Raw genomic sequence first — 18,029 nt, forward strand, 5'->3', positions numbered from 1 at the left:
CGCTTTGACATCCCTAATATAAGCCTCATGGCTCGTCTTCTTCCCTGCCTTTCAAGTGATGCATTTGGTATAGATCCTTGTTTCTAGATAACTTCTCCGTTTTCTATATCCGGTGTGTTGCCTACATTCAGGGCAGTCCGGAAACTTATTGATTGCCTCCTGTATTTGCATATTTTAAACAATATCCAACATTATTTCCACACTTAAGAACATAGCTTTTCAAAAGAAAGAAAAGCTGTAGTGAGATACTGCTATAATATCTTTCTTATGAAATATCCAGAAATGCTGTCATACTAGACCATCAATGGGGAATTTGTAAAATTAATTGCTTCTGTTGACATTCGATTACTCATAAGAAGAGAGTTTAGAACTAATAAATACTAATCTCTCTTACCAGATCGATAGGGTTACTCAAAAATCACGAAAGATTTGAAAGTCCTCTGTATTTGTTAAAAAGTAACTTTATAAAACAGTAATACTGGTACATTTTCTTATATAAAAGAGTGAAGGTCCTATAAACTAATTTTTTAGAATACGCCATACTGATGAGCAGCCCATCTGTTACCTTGCAACTTGATTCACACTACATGTTCCATATCCTGAATTTTGTCTAACTTCTTGGACTTATAAAACCAATGCAGGTTTCACGTTGTTTTCTACGGATGTTGCTGTACTACAATTTTTTTTAATGTTCAAATGTTTTTACAAGCTTGCACAGTAACAGCAAATTGATTCAAAATTTTCCCTTGAAATTATTCAAGTCTGCTTCAAGGGAGCTATATCTGAAATTCAGATTTGCGTAATATACGTTACTGTAGGTACGTTTACAGAAAACTACAATTTCAAGTCACACGGAGTTTTAGTGCACTCAGAGTTGGGTTTCTGGCATCTTGTCAGCCCATTTGAGGTGTGTGGATATAAAGGGAAAAATTGAGACGGTGTCGGGTGTAGTTGCTGGGGAGCTCAGTCGGTAGAGCGTTGGTGCGCTAAGCCAAAATGTATTCTTATTTCTCCGTAAACTCGCATTTTAAGAAAATTACGAGACTTTCAAATTTTTCTTATATTTTGAATATTTATATTTATATTTATCAGGAAAGAAATGTGTCGTTCGCTGTCCTCCTCTCTTACTTTTCAGTCCTCAGTTTAAGCTACGAGCACAGTCTAGTATATACAGTCACGAAGCTCAATACGTAGTAAATGTGCATCCATGGATAGTTGCTAACCACTAGGATCCCTACTATCGCCTCGTTACAGATAATGCGAAATAGTATCGGCACAGTATATTGTTTCTAGCACCCTCACAACTCAAGGTTCGTGATTGTATATACTAGACTGTGCTACGAGTATGTTGCTATAAAATAAAGTGTAAATTACAGTAATATTTCAGTATCCACCTGTTATACTTTAAATGTCTGAATTGTTACTTCAACACCTAATTAATTATGCGTCCTTCGAACACGAAACAAGTTCATGACTCACGAGTTTCCTGCCTGTGCCAACCAAGCAGCAGTGCAAATCACTCCCAAGAACACACAGTGGATAAGTGAATTGTGAGGAGTACGAGTAGGTGTTTATGTTAACACTTAGAGCGAACATGCAAATATTTTAAATTCACGTAAGAGCTAGTATAATTAATGTCCCCGGTTATTCTAAAAGGCATCAGGCCTCAACTCGCGTTACGGAAAGAGAGCTGTTTCGAGTCCTCATGGGTTAGCAATTCTCTCATGAAATTTTGGCCAGTGTATGGGAATGGTGCCCACTCTGCATCGTGATGAATTTTGGGAGTTACGCTAGGTGGCGAAATGTGGTTTCAAAACCCAGTTAACCGCATGATAATCGTTCACCTCTGCAGACGTAAGGTCAGCAATCGGCTAGTCGGCCTTGGCCCTTCATGGGCTGTCGCGTCAAGGAAAAAAGAAGAGAGTGCTTATTAATGAAATTTCTAAACGCACCGTTGTTGATCCATTCAAACACGATTAATATTCAATTATTATGGATTTCTATCCTTGATTATCTCCATTCTCCATTACGTTAGTAAAATAATTAAAGAATAAATTTTTAAGTGGTGGTGGTCGTTCTGAACGCTGTGGTTTTGGTGGCGGTCTTGGTGATGATGGTGATATTTTATTTAACCAAGTTTTGAACTGCAGAAATTACTCAGATTCAATTTCGGAGTGTACCTACAATGAGTGTAGGAATTTTTCCTACAGACTTACGTATATTTGAACCGGTTCCATTTAGTTTTGGCTTTTGTTTAGAGCTGTTTAGTTTCGACTTTTAGGTTTATACCTTATTTATTTTCGATTTCGGATTAGCTGTTTGTTTAATTTTTGATTTAGCAGCTTAGTTTCGATTTTGAATTAGCTGTTTATTTAATTATTGGTTAAGCAGCTTAGTTTCGATTTCGGATTAGCTGTTTGTTTAATTGTTGGTTTAGCAGCTTAGTTCCGATTTCGGATTAGCTGTTTGTTTAATTGTTGGTTTAGCAGCTTAGTTTCGATTTCGGATTAGCTGTTTGTTTAATTGTTGGTTTAGCAGCTTATTTTCGATTTCGGATTAGCTGTTTGTTTAATTGTTGGTTTAGCAGCTTAGTTTCGATTTTGGATTAGCTGTTTATTTAATTATTGGTTTAGCAGCTTAGTTTCGATTTCGGATTAGCTGTTTATTTAATTGTTGGTTTAGCAGCTTAGTTCCGATTTCGGATTAGCTGTTTGTTTAATTGTTGGTTTAGCAGCTTACTTCCGATTTCGGATTAGCTGTTTGTTTAATTGTTGGTTTAGCAGCTTAGTTTCGATTTCGCATTAGCTGTTTGTTTAATTGTTGGTTTAGCAGCTTAGTTCCGATTTCGGATTAGCTGTTTGTTTAATTGTTGGTTTAGCAGCTTAGTTTCGATTTCGGATTAGCTGTTTGTTTAATTGTTGGTTTAGCAGCTTAGTTCCGATTTCGGATTAGCTGTTTGTTTAATTGTTGGTTTAGCAGCTTAATTTCGATTTCGGATTAGCTGTTTGTTTAATTGTTGATTTAGCAGCTTAGTTTCGATTTTGAATTAGCTGTTTATTTAATTATTGGTTTAGCAGCTTAATTTCGATTTCGGATTAGCTGTTTGTTAACTGTTGGTTTAGCAGCTTAGTTCCGGTTTCGGATTAGCTGTTTGTTTAATTTTCGGTTTAGCAGCTTAGTTTCGATTTTGGATTAGCTGTTTATTTAATTGTTGGTTTAGCAGCTTAGTTTCGATTTCGGATTAACTGTTTAATAGTTGGTTTAGTAGCTTAGTTTCGATTTCGGATTAGTTGTTTAATTATTGGTTTAGCAGCTTAGTTTCGATTTTGGATTAGCTGTTTATTTAATTGTTGATTTAGCAGCTTAGTTTCGATTTCGGATTAACTGTTTAATAGTTGGTTTAGAAGCTTAGTTTCGATTTTGGATTAGCTGTTTATTTAATTGTTGATTTAGCAGCTTAGTTTCGATTTCGGATTAACTGTTTAATAGTTGGTTTAGCAGCTTAGTTTCGATTTTGGATTAGCTGTTTATTTAATTGTTGATTTAGCAGCTTAGTTTCGATTTCGGATTAACTGTTTAATAGTTGGTTTAGAAGCTTAGTTTCGATTTTGGATTAGCTATTAGTTTCATTGTCAGTTTAGCAGCTTAGTTTCGATTTCGGATTAGCTGTTTGTTCAATTTCTGGTTTAGCAGCTTAGTTTATATTTCGGATTAACTGATTATTTAATTGTTGGTTTTGCAGCTTAGTTTCGATGTCTGATTAGCTGTTTGTTTAATTGTTGGTTTAGCAGCTTAGTTTCGATTTCGGATTAGCCATTTAGTGTCATTGTCGGCTCGCCAACTTAGTTTCGCATTCGGTTCAGCTGCTTGTTTTTAGTCATTTCTAGTTGGTTATGTAGTTTATCTGTTGCCCTATCGAAATACCAAGTAAGCTATGATTCCTGCACGCAGCTGTAACGGAAGGTACCTTATGTTGACGTTCCGTGCATTACTATAAAGTGAGCTGAACGGCCAGTTGTAACCTACGCTGTTATGCAGGTTGTTGACCTCAACCAATTATTCCTGAAGTATCGCGTAGCGCACCAGTCTGGCTGCAGGCTGCCTACTCTGGTTCAAACAAAAAGATCTCTGCAACGCATGCAGATTGGAAGTTACATGTGGAAAGTTGTGTTACTGATTAAAGGCTGTCTCAAAATATGTGCTACTAACGGAATTGTAACAACAATTGCACCTGGAAGCTATTTAAATGTTTTATACTTCCTCATGCTCTGCAATGTTCTACCATTCTCTTCCGTGATTTGCGGTTTAAGCTGCAAATCTAACAGAAAATATTATAATGTAATACAGACTGCTTAATTTGACGTTCATTCATTCGAATTATTGGGTAATCAAATCTATTTATTACTTTTCTTCAGAATTCTCTTTAAATCGATTTTTAAATGTAAAATTTAATTCGAATTTTCAGCGGAAGTATTTGGGCAAGTCAAAGTTGAATTCTAGTGGGTAGTAAAACAAATGATCATTCAACGTCTGTATACTGTATAATTGTTCTAGAATTTAAAAACCAAAGATCCTGTAGTAAAAGAGGAACTAGTTATTGTCAATAGATTTGTACAATGTGTACATTGAATCTCTCTTAAGTGGTTTTAAAAATTTCATTTGCTCCGTATTTCAAGATTGATAACTACATAAAATTAAAAGGGAGATTGTCTAGCTCTCTTTCTGAATATAAATACCTCAAATACCTATAGTGTAAAACAAATAAAAACATATGAAATTTACGAACTGCTTTAAATGAATAGTTTGAATTATTTTATATCAGGCGTTCTCAACCTATGCTCTTTTAATGACATTTGGTGCTCTCGTCATGCGAGTTAAAATGTTTACGCGAGCCTCTGAGATTCGGTTCTCAATTCAAACTTTGTAGTATTCACTGGATTAAATAGTGTTTCTATCTATCAATTGTAATATGTTACAGACCTGATAGGCCTTCTCGTATTTCATGGTGTATAACCCTTTTAAATACAGTGTGGACTTGATCAGAAAAATCAAAATCATTCAAAAGAATAATATGGTTGCTCGTGTGGAATTTCAACTGATACTTACATCTCCAGTCTTCCTTAGCGATAAAATATTTGCCTTAAATGGAGAAATTCATAGCTTTGGGAGAGCAGAAGATAAACAAAACGGCTCCAAATACTGCGGACTGTTTCTCTGAAATGTTTGACCGTGTTCGTTACAACGTACCTAAATGAAAAACTTTCTCACTTATGAAATACCTCAAGGACAAGGCAAGATCGCGAATAACTAATTCACATAGAACTTCTCGGATATCATTGAAATTTTTAATAACATTAAAGTTCAAATATATCATTATACTGGTGAGTGTTTTAAAAAATAAATTTTTTTATTTTATTTCTGTACTCATATAGGCCTATTGAACCTATTCGATTTCATGGTGCTCTCTCATTTAGTATTACATTGGGCCGGTGCTCACAATCTTCAAAAATTGAGAACCCCTGTTGTATATGGTACATTACACCATAATATTTCCGGGGATTTCCCTCAACCCAATATGAGCAAATGTTGGGTAACTTTCGGTGCTGGACCCCGGACTCATTTCACGGGCATTATCACCTTCAGCTCATTCAGACGCTAAATAACCTAAGATGTTGATAAAGCGTCGTAAAATAACTAAAAAACACCATAACATGACTAGAGAGAGGATTTTTAGTCCGAAACTACATTGTCAAGGGAATATTGACTATTGTCAACTGAAATAAATATTAAAGTACAGTAATCAATAAGGAATGAAGTCTGGACACCAAAACATTGGGTAGGGCCGGCTACACGTTTAAGAAACACTGGTTTAGGATGACGTTAGTTGTTTACTTTACTGATGTGCCTTCAGGTTCGTATGCAAAATGAAAGACGTCGCGTGAAGAGAGTTCTATTCATTCGTAGTTTAATGAATGTGGGTTTTGTACTGCATTATAATAGACTGTTTCGACACAGCACGCCTATTAACTTCTAAAAAGTAAACATTTCATAGGGAGTTTAGTTGTGATCTAGCAAAGGTACTGTGAAGATGTATTGAAATTCTGTCAAAAAATCTGCATCTTTGCCTGTGCCTATAAAAGATTTCGGAGATGATTATTTTTCAGTCAAGCACGACATTATGTTATGATATAAAGTGGTTAGACATAAAAGTTAATAAGCGTCATGATTTACAAAAACATTGCAACTCTAAAATAACAACAAACATCTGAAATTGTTTAGTGATTCAATTTCGTACCAGTCCACATTTTATTATGACTTGTGTCTGATGCTGATATGTGGGAATATTCACTTCTATAAACTTCAGAAAGCACATTTTAAACGCTTCATTGAAAAGTATGCGTTTAGAAAATTGCCGACTCCAACAACCATGCGTACACAATATTTAACTTTTAATTCTGTGCGATCAGCTGTTGGTAACAATAAAAGGAATTAAATTAACATTATGTATTTGCCGTCTTAGATAGCTTATCAAATGCTAAGTGAAAATTTATTCACTAAGTTAGCATAACTTGTAAGGCGATGTTAAATCGATGAACGTTTTCGGCAATGATTTTCCATCTTCAGATCATTGAGTTGTGAATGTTACAATATACAGTATGAACACTTCACAAGGTCAGAGTACGAACAATGTCAAGGTTAAAATCAGTTAACATATAAAATATTTAAATATATAAAATAATTTGTGGTAAATTTAAAATGTAACAATAAAACAATTAAGAAAATTAATGTGTGGTATTACAATTTGCATTGTTTTTAGCTGTTTTCGTGGTACTATTTGTTGATTTTTGTGACTAAAGTTAGTGACAAATTCTTCTATAAGGAAGATCGTTCCATGGTGTGTGGTTCAACCAGGCCATATATAACTGCAAATATTCAAACGAAAAGAATCAAACAAAATAAATTACTATTACGTTTAACTGTAACCGGTAGTTATTGCTGTTTCAAAACAATTTTAGTATATACGAAACTTACGTATTATGTTGGAAGCTACAATGAAAGGGTTAAACTAAAACTTATGAGTGTTCTTGAAAAAATCCTGCATATTCGAAAACTCTGAAGTACAATACGAACTAAATAGTGAACAGGTACAATATTATGTTAAATAAAACTATTTCAAATTTGCAGCAATAACATCGTCCGATGTCGAAAGATTTTCTTGTTTGCGTGACAATCAAAACAGGTTTATATTTGACATTTTACGAATGTATAGGTCATTCAAATGGATGCGTGCGCTGTAGCTTATAGTAAGAACCTTATGGTGGGGGTAAGCGAGCTAGTTAGCTGCTAGTTGAAGCGTAGCGAGTGAAGGAAGCTTCCCAGTCCACTTTTTCCTTCTCCTCACGCGCAGTAAGTTTCACGAGATACCGAATGGCCTATACACACTTGTACATTGCAACGAAATTAGTGGCACTTAAACTACATTATTTTTATTTAAAATGTATCACCATTTTCTACAAAGAAGAGAATGAAGTAAGTCGCTATCGGTCACCTGATTATACCGAGCCATGTTTTGATTCAAGCACAGGAGTGCTCTGTACAAGTTCCTGTACTACGCTGAGTTGATATAAACAACACGACTTGTATAATAGCCTACGTGACGTAGTTAACTTCATAGGTGCGGTGTCCGACCTTCCATCCCTAGTAATCACTAAAGATACGAAGTTAATGCAAAATCATATATTTTATAGTTGATTTCATCCCATGCTCTTGGAATATATGCATGAATTAGGACTCTGTGCGTCTAAAAATGGTTACTTTATGTGGCATATTAGTGCATATTTATACACATTTTCTCCACAGCATCATATTTTCTATATTTCTGAACTGGTAGATATATTTTTGCATGTTCGTATATTTTGTTGTATTTATAGTTATTGTTGATAGACCTTGAAAGTTAGAATTCCCACACAGAAACTTGTTGCTAGGGAAACCATTCTTCATAACATAAAACTATACTGAAATAGACTCATTACAGTACACTTATTGTTGCTTAGTTACCATTACAGTATAGTTTTGCGAAGTCTTTGGAATAAGATTGCTCTAAATTTGCAATGCAAAATATGTTGTACTTGTAATAATTTAAAAAATATGGTCATACAGATAATGTTGTACAATACACGTTTGCACGTTTTTCAAACTTGTCCTCGATTTTGTAAAAATCACTACCCAACCTTGTATCGTATACTATTGCATAATATGTTCCATTCATTTGGATCTTTTCGACATTTAATAACTTTTCTGTCGTTTACATCTATATTCTGGAAAAACGATAACGGTACATTATTTTAGCATAAGTCCCTAATTTCCAATAAGAATTCATATGATAAATTCAGATATTCACAATGACCGAGCCGGCCAATATTGACACCCTGTGCTATTGTTGTCTAATGTTGGCACATCTTCTGAAAATAAACTTTCAGAATTTTCTAAACATTTGTAGGCATTAATTGCAGCAGATATTCCTTTGTGGAAAATGAACAATCCAAAATTATGGAAGTTCCTGAAAAATACTGCAATAGAAAAATATCTGAGCAATCAACTCTCAGGAAAACGTATGTTTGAAATATTTACAAAGATATCATTGAAAAAATCCAAATTAAAAATTAAAGACAATAATCTTTGTTGTGGATGAAACGACAGGTGCTTGTCACCGTTGTATTGTGAATATGATTGTTGGTATTTTAGAGGCATAAAAAGCTGGGGAGATGCTTTTAGTGAATGTTCAAGAGGTAGAAAGAGCAAATTATTCCACCATTGCCCATTGTTCTGAAAATTTCATGAATATTCTATTTATAAACCGTATAAAACGCGGAAATATTTTGTTGTTTGTTACAGACGCAGCGCCTTATATGGTCAAAGCAGGATCGAGACTTAAAGTTCTATACCCAAAAATTATTCACTTAACATGTTTGGGACATGCACTTCAGAGAATTATTGAATGTGAAGAAATACATGTTCAGTAGTCTAATGTGGATGCATTTTATTTCGAACATGAAAAAAGCATTTAAAAAACCACCACCTCTTTGCAAGACATTCAAAGAAATTTCACCGCCTATTAAGTTATTGATGGGCGAACTTTTAAATGGAGAGAAGTATTATAGACGTATTGCTACTATGCGAATACACGAATCAATATATCAAGTTAACGTGTATTCAGTTCTGTGTTTTGCGCAGATGTTGCGGTGCTCAGATGCTGCTGTGTGCAAAAGATCTGGCGTAACACGTCAAGTATAGTACACGGAACCGCAACACGTTCCAGTATTTCTCCCCCTTAATTTCTCGCCAACCTTTAGACTTTGGACATATGTATATCAGGATAAATCGATGTAGGTTAACCCCAAACTACGTTGTCCTGAAGTATTTGACATTCCTCCTGAGACATCATGTATAAGTATATTGTTACACTGTTTTTTGATCTAGTGGCTTTTTATTTGATCACTCAGTATAGCTTATATATGAAGAGATATAGTGAATTTTCAATTACTACTAAATCTATTTACATTACATAGCATATTTTCACGTTGCTGTCACAAAATCTGCTTTATCCATTGCAAATTTTGAACTCTGAGATTTGAATCTGGCTGTGGCGTGATAATATTCTTTCTGACTTTCGGGTAACATTTCTTATTCTTCTCCTAACCATAGAATACGACCTACTGACATATGTCCATTATTTCACATATCGTGCTCTCCATCAGTAAGAATTAAACAGACAGCTGGAGCGAAAAATAAGTCTATTAATTAAACCTGTGCAAGTTGACTATTTTAATTCCCTTCCAGTCTTCAGTAGTTGCTTGCACCTACAGTATTTTCGCCAATGTAAGCGGATGAGCAAGTTTCTCCTTCATTCTTACATCACCTACCTCTGTATCTCTTCAGGGCACATTGGTCTGTCAGTAACCTTTTACAACGTAATCAAACACATTCCACCAATGATAGAAGAGATTTATTAAGGTCAGCCGTGGGCGCTCAGTGATTAAATTGGCCTGTTTCATAACTCTTTTTTCATTCCAGCCTTCTGGAATTTCTTAGTAATTTAATGTCTTCTCTTAGTGCACAGATTTGAGCAAGTGTGGGAAGACATGACAAGAGTTCTGATCCAGTACATCCTAACTACTGCATTATAATTCCTGCAGCAGGCCTTGACACATTAGAAATTGAATTTCTGCTACTGCTACTGCCAACGAGCTTCATTGTTTCATATTGATTACCTAACTTTCACTGCCATACAGCAAGTTATAACAACCATCATTTCTGAAGGTTATGTAGTTCACACTTCTTCTGCACATATACTGTTACAAGAATCATGAGCTAATCAAGTTTACTCGATGTTTGGATACCTAAGTAGCCACACCAGTTAAACTGTGCTCTATTATTGCTTTATATACTGTATTATTTGTTTCTATAGTACCGGATATGTACAAAGTTACGCTCAATTTCTGCTCATGCAAACATACTCCATGTACAAGAATTAGTATTATTGTTATTCAAATCAAGCTTTCAGGTATAACTCCCTGTAAGTTGATTTGAATAATTTCGAAGGGAAAATTGTTCCGGGGCCGGGCGTCGAACCCGGGACCTTTGGTTAAACGTACCAACTGAGCTACCCGAGAACTCTAATAGGCACCGATCCAGTTTTTCCCCTCTATATCCACAGACCTCAAAGTGGGCTGACAACAGTCAAGCAACAAACATTGAGTGCACACTAACTCTGTGTGACTAAATTGTGGTTTTCTGTTAACGAACAGTGACGTGTATTATGCAAATCAAGCTTTCAGGTATAACTCCCTGTAAAGTTGATTTGAATAATTTCGAGGGAAAAATTTTTCCGGGGCCGGGCATAATACACGTCACTGTTCGTAAACAGAAAACCACAATTTAAGTCACACAGAGTTAGTGTGCACTCAGTGTTGGTTGCTTGACTGTTGTCAGCCCACTTTGAGATCTGTGGATATAGAAGGGAAAAATTGGGTCGCTGTCTGATAGAGTTCCCGCGTAGCTCAGTTGGTAGAGCGTTGATACGTTTAACCAAAGGTCCCGGGTTCGATGCCCGGCCCCGGAACAAGTTTTCCCTCGAAATTATTCAAATTATTGTTATTATTTTGTGGAGCTGTTGTTGAGTGTGAGTAAAATTATTGGTTATGGTTATGGTTTGTTTCAGGTAATCATGTTGTTGAAACAAATAAAGAACACTTCTTGCATTCAAAATCGAGCGTAACATTTTATACACTCTGTATTATAATTATTATTAACTGTTTTATGTAATAAAACCAATTCTACAAAGGTCGGGACACACATTCAGTGACTGATTGCAGAAGTTTTGCCAATCTGCTTCGAAATCGTGATGTGGCGGAACGGGAAAGATGTTCGCTGATTTTCGTAATTATGAACTACAGCATTCGCGTTAGAGGTAGAAAAAGAGAAAGTAGTAAGAAGTAGGCAGGAAGTGATGAAAATACAGTGATTACACAGTTATCCATATTCTTGTCAAAGATTATGAATAAAATTTCGGTAATTTGAAAAGCTACTGTCAAAATACGCGCAGATACAAACCTCCAAATGTTGCAAGTTGATTGAAAACAAATCTAGACTCCAGCCGAAATCGGGCCGTCGCGTCACCGTGAAAAAGTAAACAAAACAGTTGCTGCTCGGCTCGGCGTGCGGGCACTGCGCGGTGATGTGTGAACACGCACATTTAATTTAACTGTGCAGTGCATACACCGGGTGACGGCCTTGGCACGGCACGGTGATGCGTCTCACAACTTACTGATCGATGACATCATGTGATTTTGCATGACTTAAAGCGTTCTATTTCTTCGTCACTGATGAAAGGCCTGACCAGCTTGCCAAGAAAGCAGCATCTTCTAGTTTAGACTATGCCTATTCCTGCTCTTTTCAAAGTATTGTTGGACTTGCTGTTATAAATAGTTTCTTAGTTCCACTTGTCGTATTTTTAAGATTTTTAACGCATCTTATGTTTAGTTTATTATTCTAAAGTACAAACCTAATATATCTTATGTGCAGTAGGATTATTGTAAATTTGTTAGGTTCAATAACAATATTAAATTATTGATTTCTTAGTTCATATCATTTTTATTATAGATAACACAAGACAAATAGTCTAACGTATATCGAGCTGTTGATGCAACCTTATTGGCAATAAGAATATGACATTTGTTTTCTGATTAATTTTATGGATTTAAAATGTTTATTCTGACAGGATATTTTCCTCGGAAAGCCATTGTATTTTTCTTCGACTCTGGGATGCTAATAATTTAACCATCATTAGTTCGGAGAATTTGTGGACTTACAGTAACTCTGGAATTCCAATAATCAGACATTGCGAAGTAGATTTGTGAAGAAAACCTGAATTAATAGTCGTAAGGAATCGTTATTATTCTCGGTTATGACGAGAGTAATACATGTCATGTCTATGCGTCATGTCGATAAAGAATAACGTATTAGCAAATCGACACGACAGACGTGTTAATTAAGTGTGATGCAATTCTGTGACGCAGAGAAGCCTGACGGTTTAACTATACCTTTCAATAAAGTGATGATCGTGCAGCAGCAGTTCTGCAAAAGGAAAATAAAATGAAAGGTAAAAGAACTGTGAGTAGAATAAAGAAAGAAGGTAAAAATTTCGAAGAATGATTGAGGCATTACGAAATGGAAATATAAAAACTGGAAATTTACCCTTTGAAAAGGTGGAAAAATTTTTAAACGTTGGAGCAGCAGTAGCAAATGAAGAGTCCACTGCAAGAATGATGGATGTCATTTGGAATACATTTTGCAGGAGAAGCAATTGAAATTTTGAAATGCTTAGCGCTCAAAGCTTAATTGTGATTTTCCGATCATTACTGGACAATGACTATTAGTGTTAATGCCATATAACTGTCTATGTACATTCTATATGTCTTAAGCTAAGCATTGACAATCTTGGTTCATTTTCGAAAAGAAAGTGACCTCCATCATTCTTGCAGTGGACTCTTCAAATATAAATGACACTGGAGAGGAAATTAAACGCAGATTAAATATACGAAATGCCTGTTAATATTCGGTTTGGAAATATTTATCATACAGTCTTCCAAAAAAACAAAGTCAGAATTTACAAAACAGTTATATTACCGGTTGTTCTGTATGCATGTGAAACTCGAATTCCCACTTTGAAAAAGGAACGGAGGTTAAGGGTGTTCGAAAATGAGGTGCTTAGAAAAATATTTGAGGCTAAGATGGATTAAGTTCGAACAGAATGGAGAAAGTTACATAACGCAGAACTGAACGCATTCTATTCTTGACCTAACGTAATTAGGAACATTAAATCCAGACGTTTGAGATGGACAGGGCGTGAAGCACGTATGGGTAAATCCAGAAATTCGTATGGAGTGTTAGTTGGAAGACGTGAGAAATAAAAGACTTTTGGGGAATTCGAGACGTAGGTGGAAGGATAATATTGAAATGGATTTTAGGGAGGAAGGATATGATGATAGGGATTGGATTAATGTTGTTCAGGATATGGACAGATGTCTGGCTTATGTGAGGGCGGCAATGAACTTCTGGGTTCTCTAAAAGACATTTGTAAGTTAGTAAATATACAGATGTAGCTGATTAGAAGTAGAGGGGCAAATATGCTCAAACAACCTGGACTGGGTACTGAAATGCATATCTTGAGCTCATTTTGGAAACTGTTTACTCTTATGTGATTTGTGGTTGGTATTAACAGCTATTCTTTATTTTATTTAAGCTGTCTATCACTGTACCTAGCAATGTACGACCATTCAGGAATAGAATGCTTTTGGCATAATAATTTTTGAAGGCTGACTTTTTAAATACAGATATGCTTGTTATTTTTAAAAGTTAACAAGTTCGTTATATTTCTTTTGCAGATAATCGTCGAAGTTGAAGCTGTTTTAAAACTGAAACCAAAGAACTATTGCGAACATGTGGGCTAGCAGAGTGCTGGTGGTGTTGCTCGGCGTGGGTGCTTGCATAGCCACTCTGCCGGAGCTGGAGTGCCCGGAAGACTGCGATTGCCACTACTTCCGGATCAACTGGGTAACTGATTGCTCTGAGAGTAACTTCACAGAGATTCCCCACGACGGCCTGAGCCTCAACGTGTACATCCTCAACATGAACAGCAACAACGTGACAGAGGTGCGGCCCTTCCCGGAGAACATCAAGCTCAGACGTCTGCAGATCGCGGACAACCAACTCAACAGGCTGAGCAGGGAGTCCTTCGCAGGCCTCAACTACCTCATCGACGCGGACTTCTCAGGAAATCAGATCACTCACGTGGACGAGGATGCCTTCAGGTTAGCTCCTTGTGCTCTCTACTTCTGATTTAAATATTCCATATGGGAAGGAATATGGTGAGAGTCCGTGCAAAAGTTGCAAGATAAACTTAAACATGCTATAATTAATCCACTTATGATTGACACTATTCTTAGTCTTACAGACCACTATTTAGGAAACTGGAGATCTATTTATTTATTTATTTACTTATTCACACATTCATATCTATCTATCTATCTATCTATCTATCTATCTATCTATCTGTCTGTCTGTCTGTCTGTCTGTCTGTCTGTCTGTCTGTCTGTCTGTCTGTCTGTCTGTCTGTCTGTCTGTCTGTCTGTCTGTCTGTCTGTCTGTCTGTCTGTCTGTCTGTCTGTCTATCTATCTATCTATCTATCTATCTATCTATCTATCTATCTATCTATCTATTTATGCATTTATTCATTCATTTATATTGTGAGAGAGGGTTGTAGGCCTATAGGCCATTCGGTATCTCGTGAAAACTACCTGCACGTAAGAGGAAAGAAGAAGTGGACTGGGAAGCTTCCCTCTTTCACTATACTTTCACGTGCAGATAGTTCGCCAACTTCCACCATAAGATTCTTATTATAAGCTACGGCGCACACAAGCATTTGATTTCACGAGAAACGAATGACCTATAATTCTATAACTTTTTTGCTTCTACTTTATTAGTGTTACAATTGTATGGGTGTGCAAAATCGATAATGAAAGTAGTTATTTTTAAATGTTTTATAGGTAATTTTCTGTTTCATTTTCTGGAACAATCTTATATATCGATATCACAAGATATAATACTTACAATGGTGGTTTTTTATTGTGGGGGTCATATTTATTTTTTTTACAAGTTCGAGTTTATTACCATAATTTTTATGCTTATTATGCACAGTTCGTAAGTCATTCGATGTGAGTCAAAAATAATGAAGTAAAGAGTGAGAAAGCTTGCATGAAGTTGATATGATAAGACATGTGTTATTAGGGAGTACTTTCGCTATATCGTTTTCGTTCTGGTATGTTTCAGAGATAGTCCAGGACTTCTAACCCTGGAACTTCAAGAGAATCCATTAGAGCCAGTTGATGGACCCTTCCTATCCAGCAGATCGCTCTTGTATCTGGATCTAAGCGACTGCCATCTCACAAGATTGTCTTCCCAGTTTTTTATTCACTCTTCCTCTCTCAACAAACTTGATCTATCTGGAAATCCTCTGCGTTCAATAGATTCAGGAATACTTGATCCACTTACGAGTCTGGAAAGCTTGAAGCTGAATCGGTGCAATTTAAGTCATATTGCTGACACTGCCTTTATAAACGTCACAAATCTGAAATATTTGGAACTATCCGAAAACTATCTAACTACTGTACAGTGGACAGCTGTGCTTGGCCCTCTTGTGCATCTCGAATATTTAGATCTCAGAAAATCTGCATTGATTAACCTGCCTGAAAATGCCTTCGATGGCAATAATTGGCTCAGGAGCTTAGTCCTCGCAGAGAACGAATTACATGACTTGGATGTTGCCACTACATTGGGTCAGAATCTGCGCCAACTTGACACACTGGATTTGTCGAACTGTCACTTGAAAGGACCCCTTTCCGAAGATGCATTTGCTAATGCTACAAAGCTTCGAACACTGAAACTTTCTGGTAATTTCTTGTCGGCTTTGGACTTATCAGTAGCTTTGGCACCACTGGCACGTCTTCACACATTATCGTTAAAGAACTGTGGACTAACTCGTCTTCCACCAAACACCTTCCATAGGCTGACAGAATTGGAAGAATTAGACATCTCTAGAAATCCTCTGAACGATGCCTTCACTGGAATACTGTCTCCTTTGGAGTCTTTGGAAATACTTGATATGAGTTACAGTAACTTATCTCATATATCACGTGGCACATTCTCGAAAATGACTCACTTAAAACGATTAGTGCTTTCTGGAAATCATCTAACAGACCTTGAATCAGGATTATTCCAGAATCTGACACAATTGAGAACTTTAGAACTGAATCATTGCGGTCTCAGTCAACCACCTGAAGAAGATGTTTTTAACAGTGCTGTATACGAAGACTTCCAAGAACTTCGTTTAGCTGGAAATCCTCTTGTTATCAGCGATTCACAACTATTACTTCCACGTCAGTTGTCAAATGTGCATCTATTGGATATGAGTAATTGTAATTTGAAAACTTTAACAAAGGAAGCGTTCAAGAATACTCCAAAAATAACTAACCTCAAGCTGTCTGGAAATGAAATTGGTGCAGTGTCTAGTGATCTAGAATTTATCGAACAATTACCCCATCTTGAAAGCTTAGACATTAGTAACTGCAGGTTTAAACACTTATCATCAGACGTGTTTTCGAATACTCCAAACATCACGTCTCTAAAACTAACCGGAAATCCTTGGAAATGTGACTGTAAAATATTTGAGATGTGGGAATGGGCGTCTGTAACAAAAGGAAATTTGGCTGTTCTTGTTGGATCTACTACTTCGCCTGAAGATGTCACTACCGGAAGTGGTAAACGGAAGAAAGAACTGTTTTGTGCATATGACGCCAACAGTATCCCATCCCCAAAAACGCCATCAAGAATTAGAGTAAAAGATTTACATGCAAATAGAACGTGGGCAAAATATGTGAAAGAATCGAACTGTGGATCAAGTCGGACTCCAAAGTCGGAGAGATATATGTCTGATATTAACATTGATGGAAGGGCAGAGTCGGCCATATTTTATGTGGATGATTCACCACCAACGTGGATTGTCATTGCTGCTTGTGTGTCAATTCTTATTTTCCTCACAACGGCAGCTGGAATTGGTATGATATTTCTATTGAGAGCGAAAAGAGTGACAGTTGGTAAATATTCTAAGTCTGCAATTGCCCCAGAGGATGGAGACTATGTCAGAGAAGTGGAAATAATACCAAAACGACGTAGGAACCCAAAGCTTGTTTAAATAATATGTTTTATTTGTTAAAATAAAATATTGTATATTTATAATGATTTATTACCATGTTTGTTTCAATAAGAATGTGTATTTTAATATTATGATGTAATCTCAGTTACTTGTTGAAATATGTATATGAGTATGATTTTCCACAATCTGTTAAAAGTCATTTGATTGCTTTCCATAACAGATCCAGTATCCTCCCACGTCATCATCTGCATCAACAATTTTCTCTCGAATAGGAAAAATAGAAGCTGAGCCACGTAGAGGCATATAAAAATTGTATAAACTCGAACCCTATATCTCCCTCTGATTATAAATGTGCAACTCAAGAGAATGGAACGTAAATTCTCCAATACTGATTAATTATGTAACGTGTAATTGTTTTTTTTTTTAATTCTGAAGTTAAAAATAGAAATTTGCGAACAAATATAGCAGACTGTGAAAATACATAACTTAAGGATTAATTTCCATTATAAAAATTCACAGTACGCTTCTGCAAGATGAATCAAACCTACTTAAACTGAGAGTAAAAATTCTACTGACAAGATGGGAATATATTGGCAAAAAAGTTTCCGTAACTTCACAATATTATCAGAGACTTCGAGAATGGATTTTAATAGTAATATTTTTTGTATAGTCTAATAACCAGATTATTATAGAAGAGTTGTACAATGATTTTATCATTGAAACCGCTACTTTCGTCTTTCTATTTCTGCCCACTTA

The 18,029-nt window shown here is 36.0% G+C and overlaps 1 protein-coding gene across 2 annotated transcripts in view; it reads left to right on the forward strand.

Moving 5' to 3' along the window:
- Positions 1–17,458, forward strand: part of LOC138703196 (leucine-rich repeat-containing protein 15-like) — a 94,207-nt gene extending 76,749 nt beyond the window's left edge. For both annotated transcript variants that reach the window (XM_069830887.1, XM_069830888.1), the window contains exons 2-3: positions 13,947–14,372; positions 15,392–17,458. In XM_069830887.1, the coding sequence (XP_069686988.1) occupies positions 14,002–14,372; positions 15,392–17,312 (2,292 nt within the window). In that variant the 5' untranslated portion in view covers positions 13,947–14,001 and the 3' untranslated portion in view covers positions 17,313–17,458. The remainder of the gene's footprint in view (positions 1–13,946; positions 14,373–15,391) is intronic.
- Positions 17,459–18,029: the final 571 nt, after the last annotated feature.

Source organism: Periplaneta americana, chromosome 7, assembly GCF_040183065.1.
Source record: "Periplaneta americana isolate PAMFEO1 chromosome 7, P.americana_PAMFEO1_priV1, whole genome shotgun sequence".
Lineage (NCBI taxonomy): Eukaryota > Metazoa > Arthropoda > Insecta > Blattodea > Blattidae > Periplaneta > Periplaneta americana.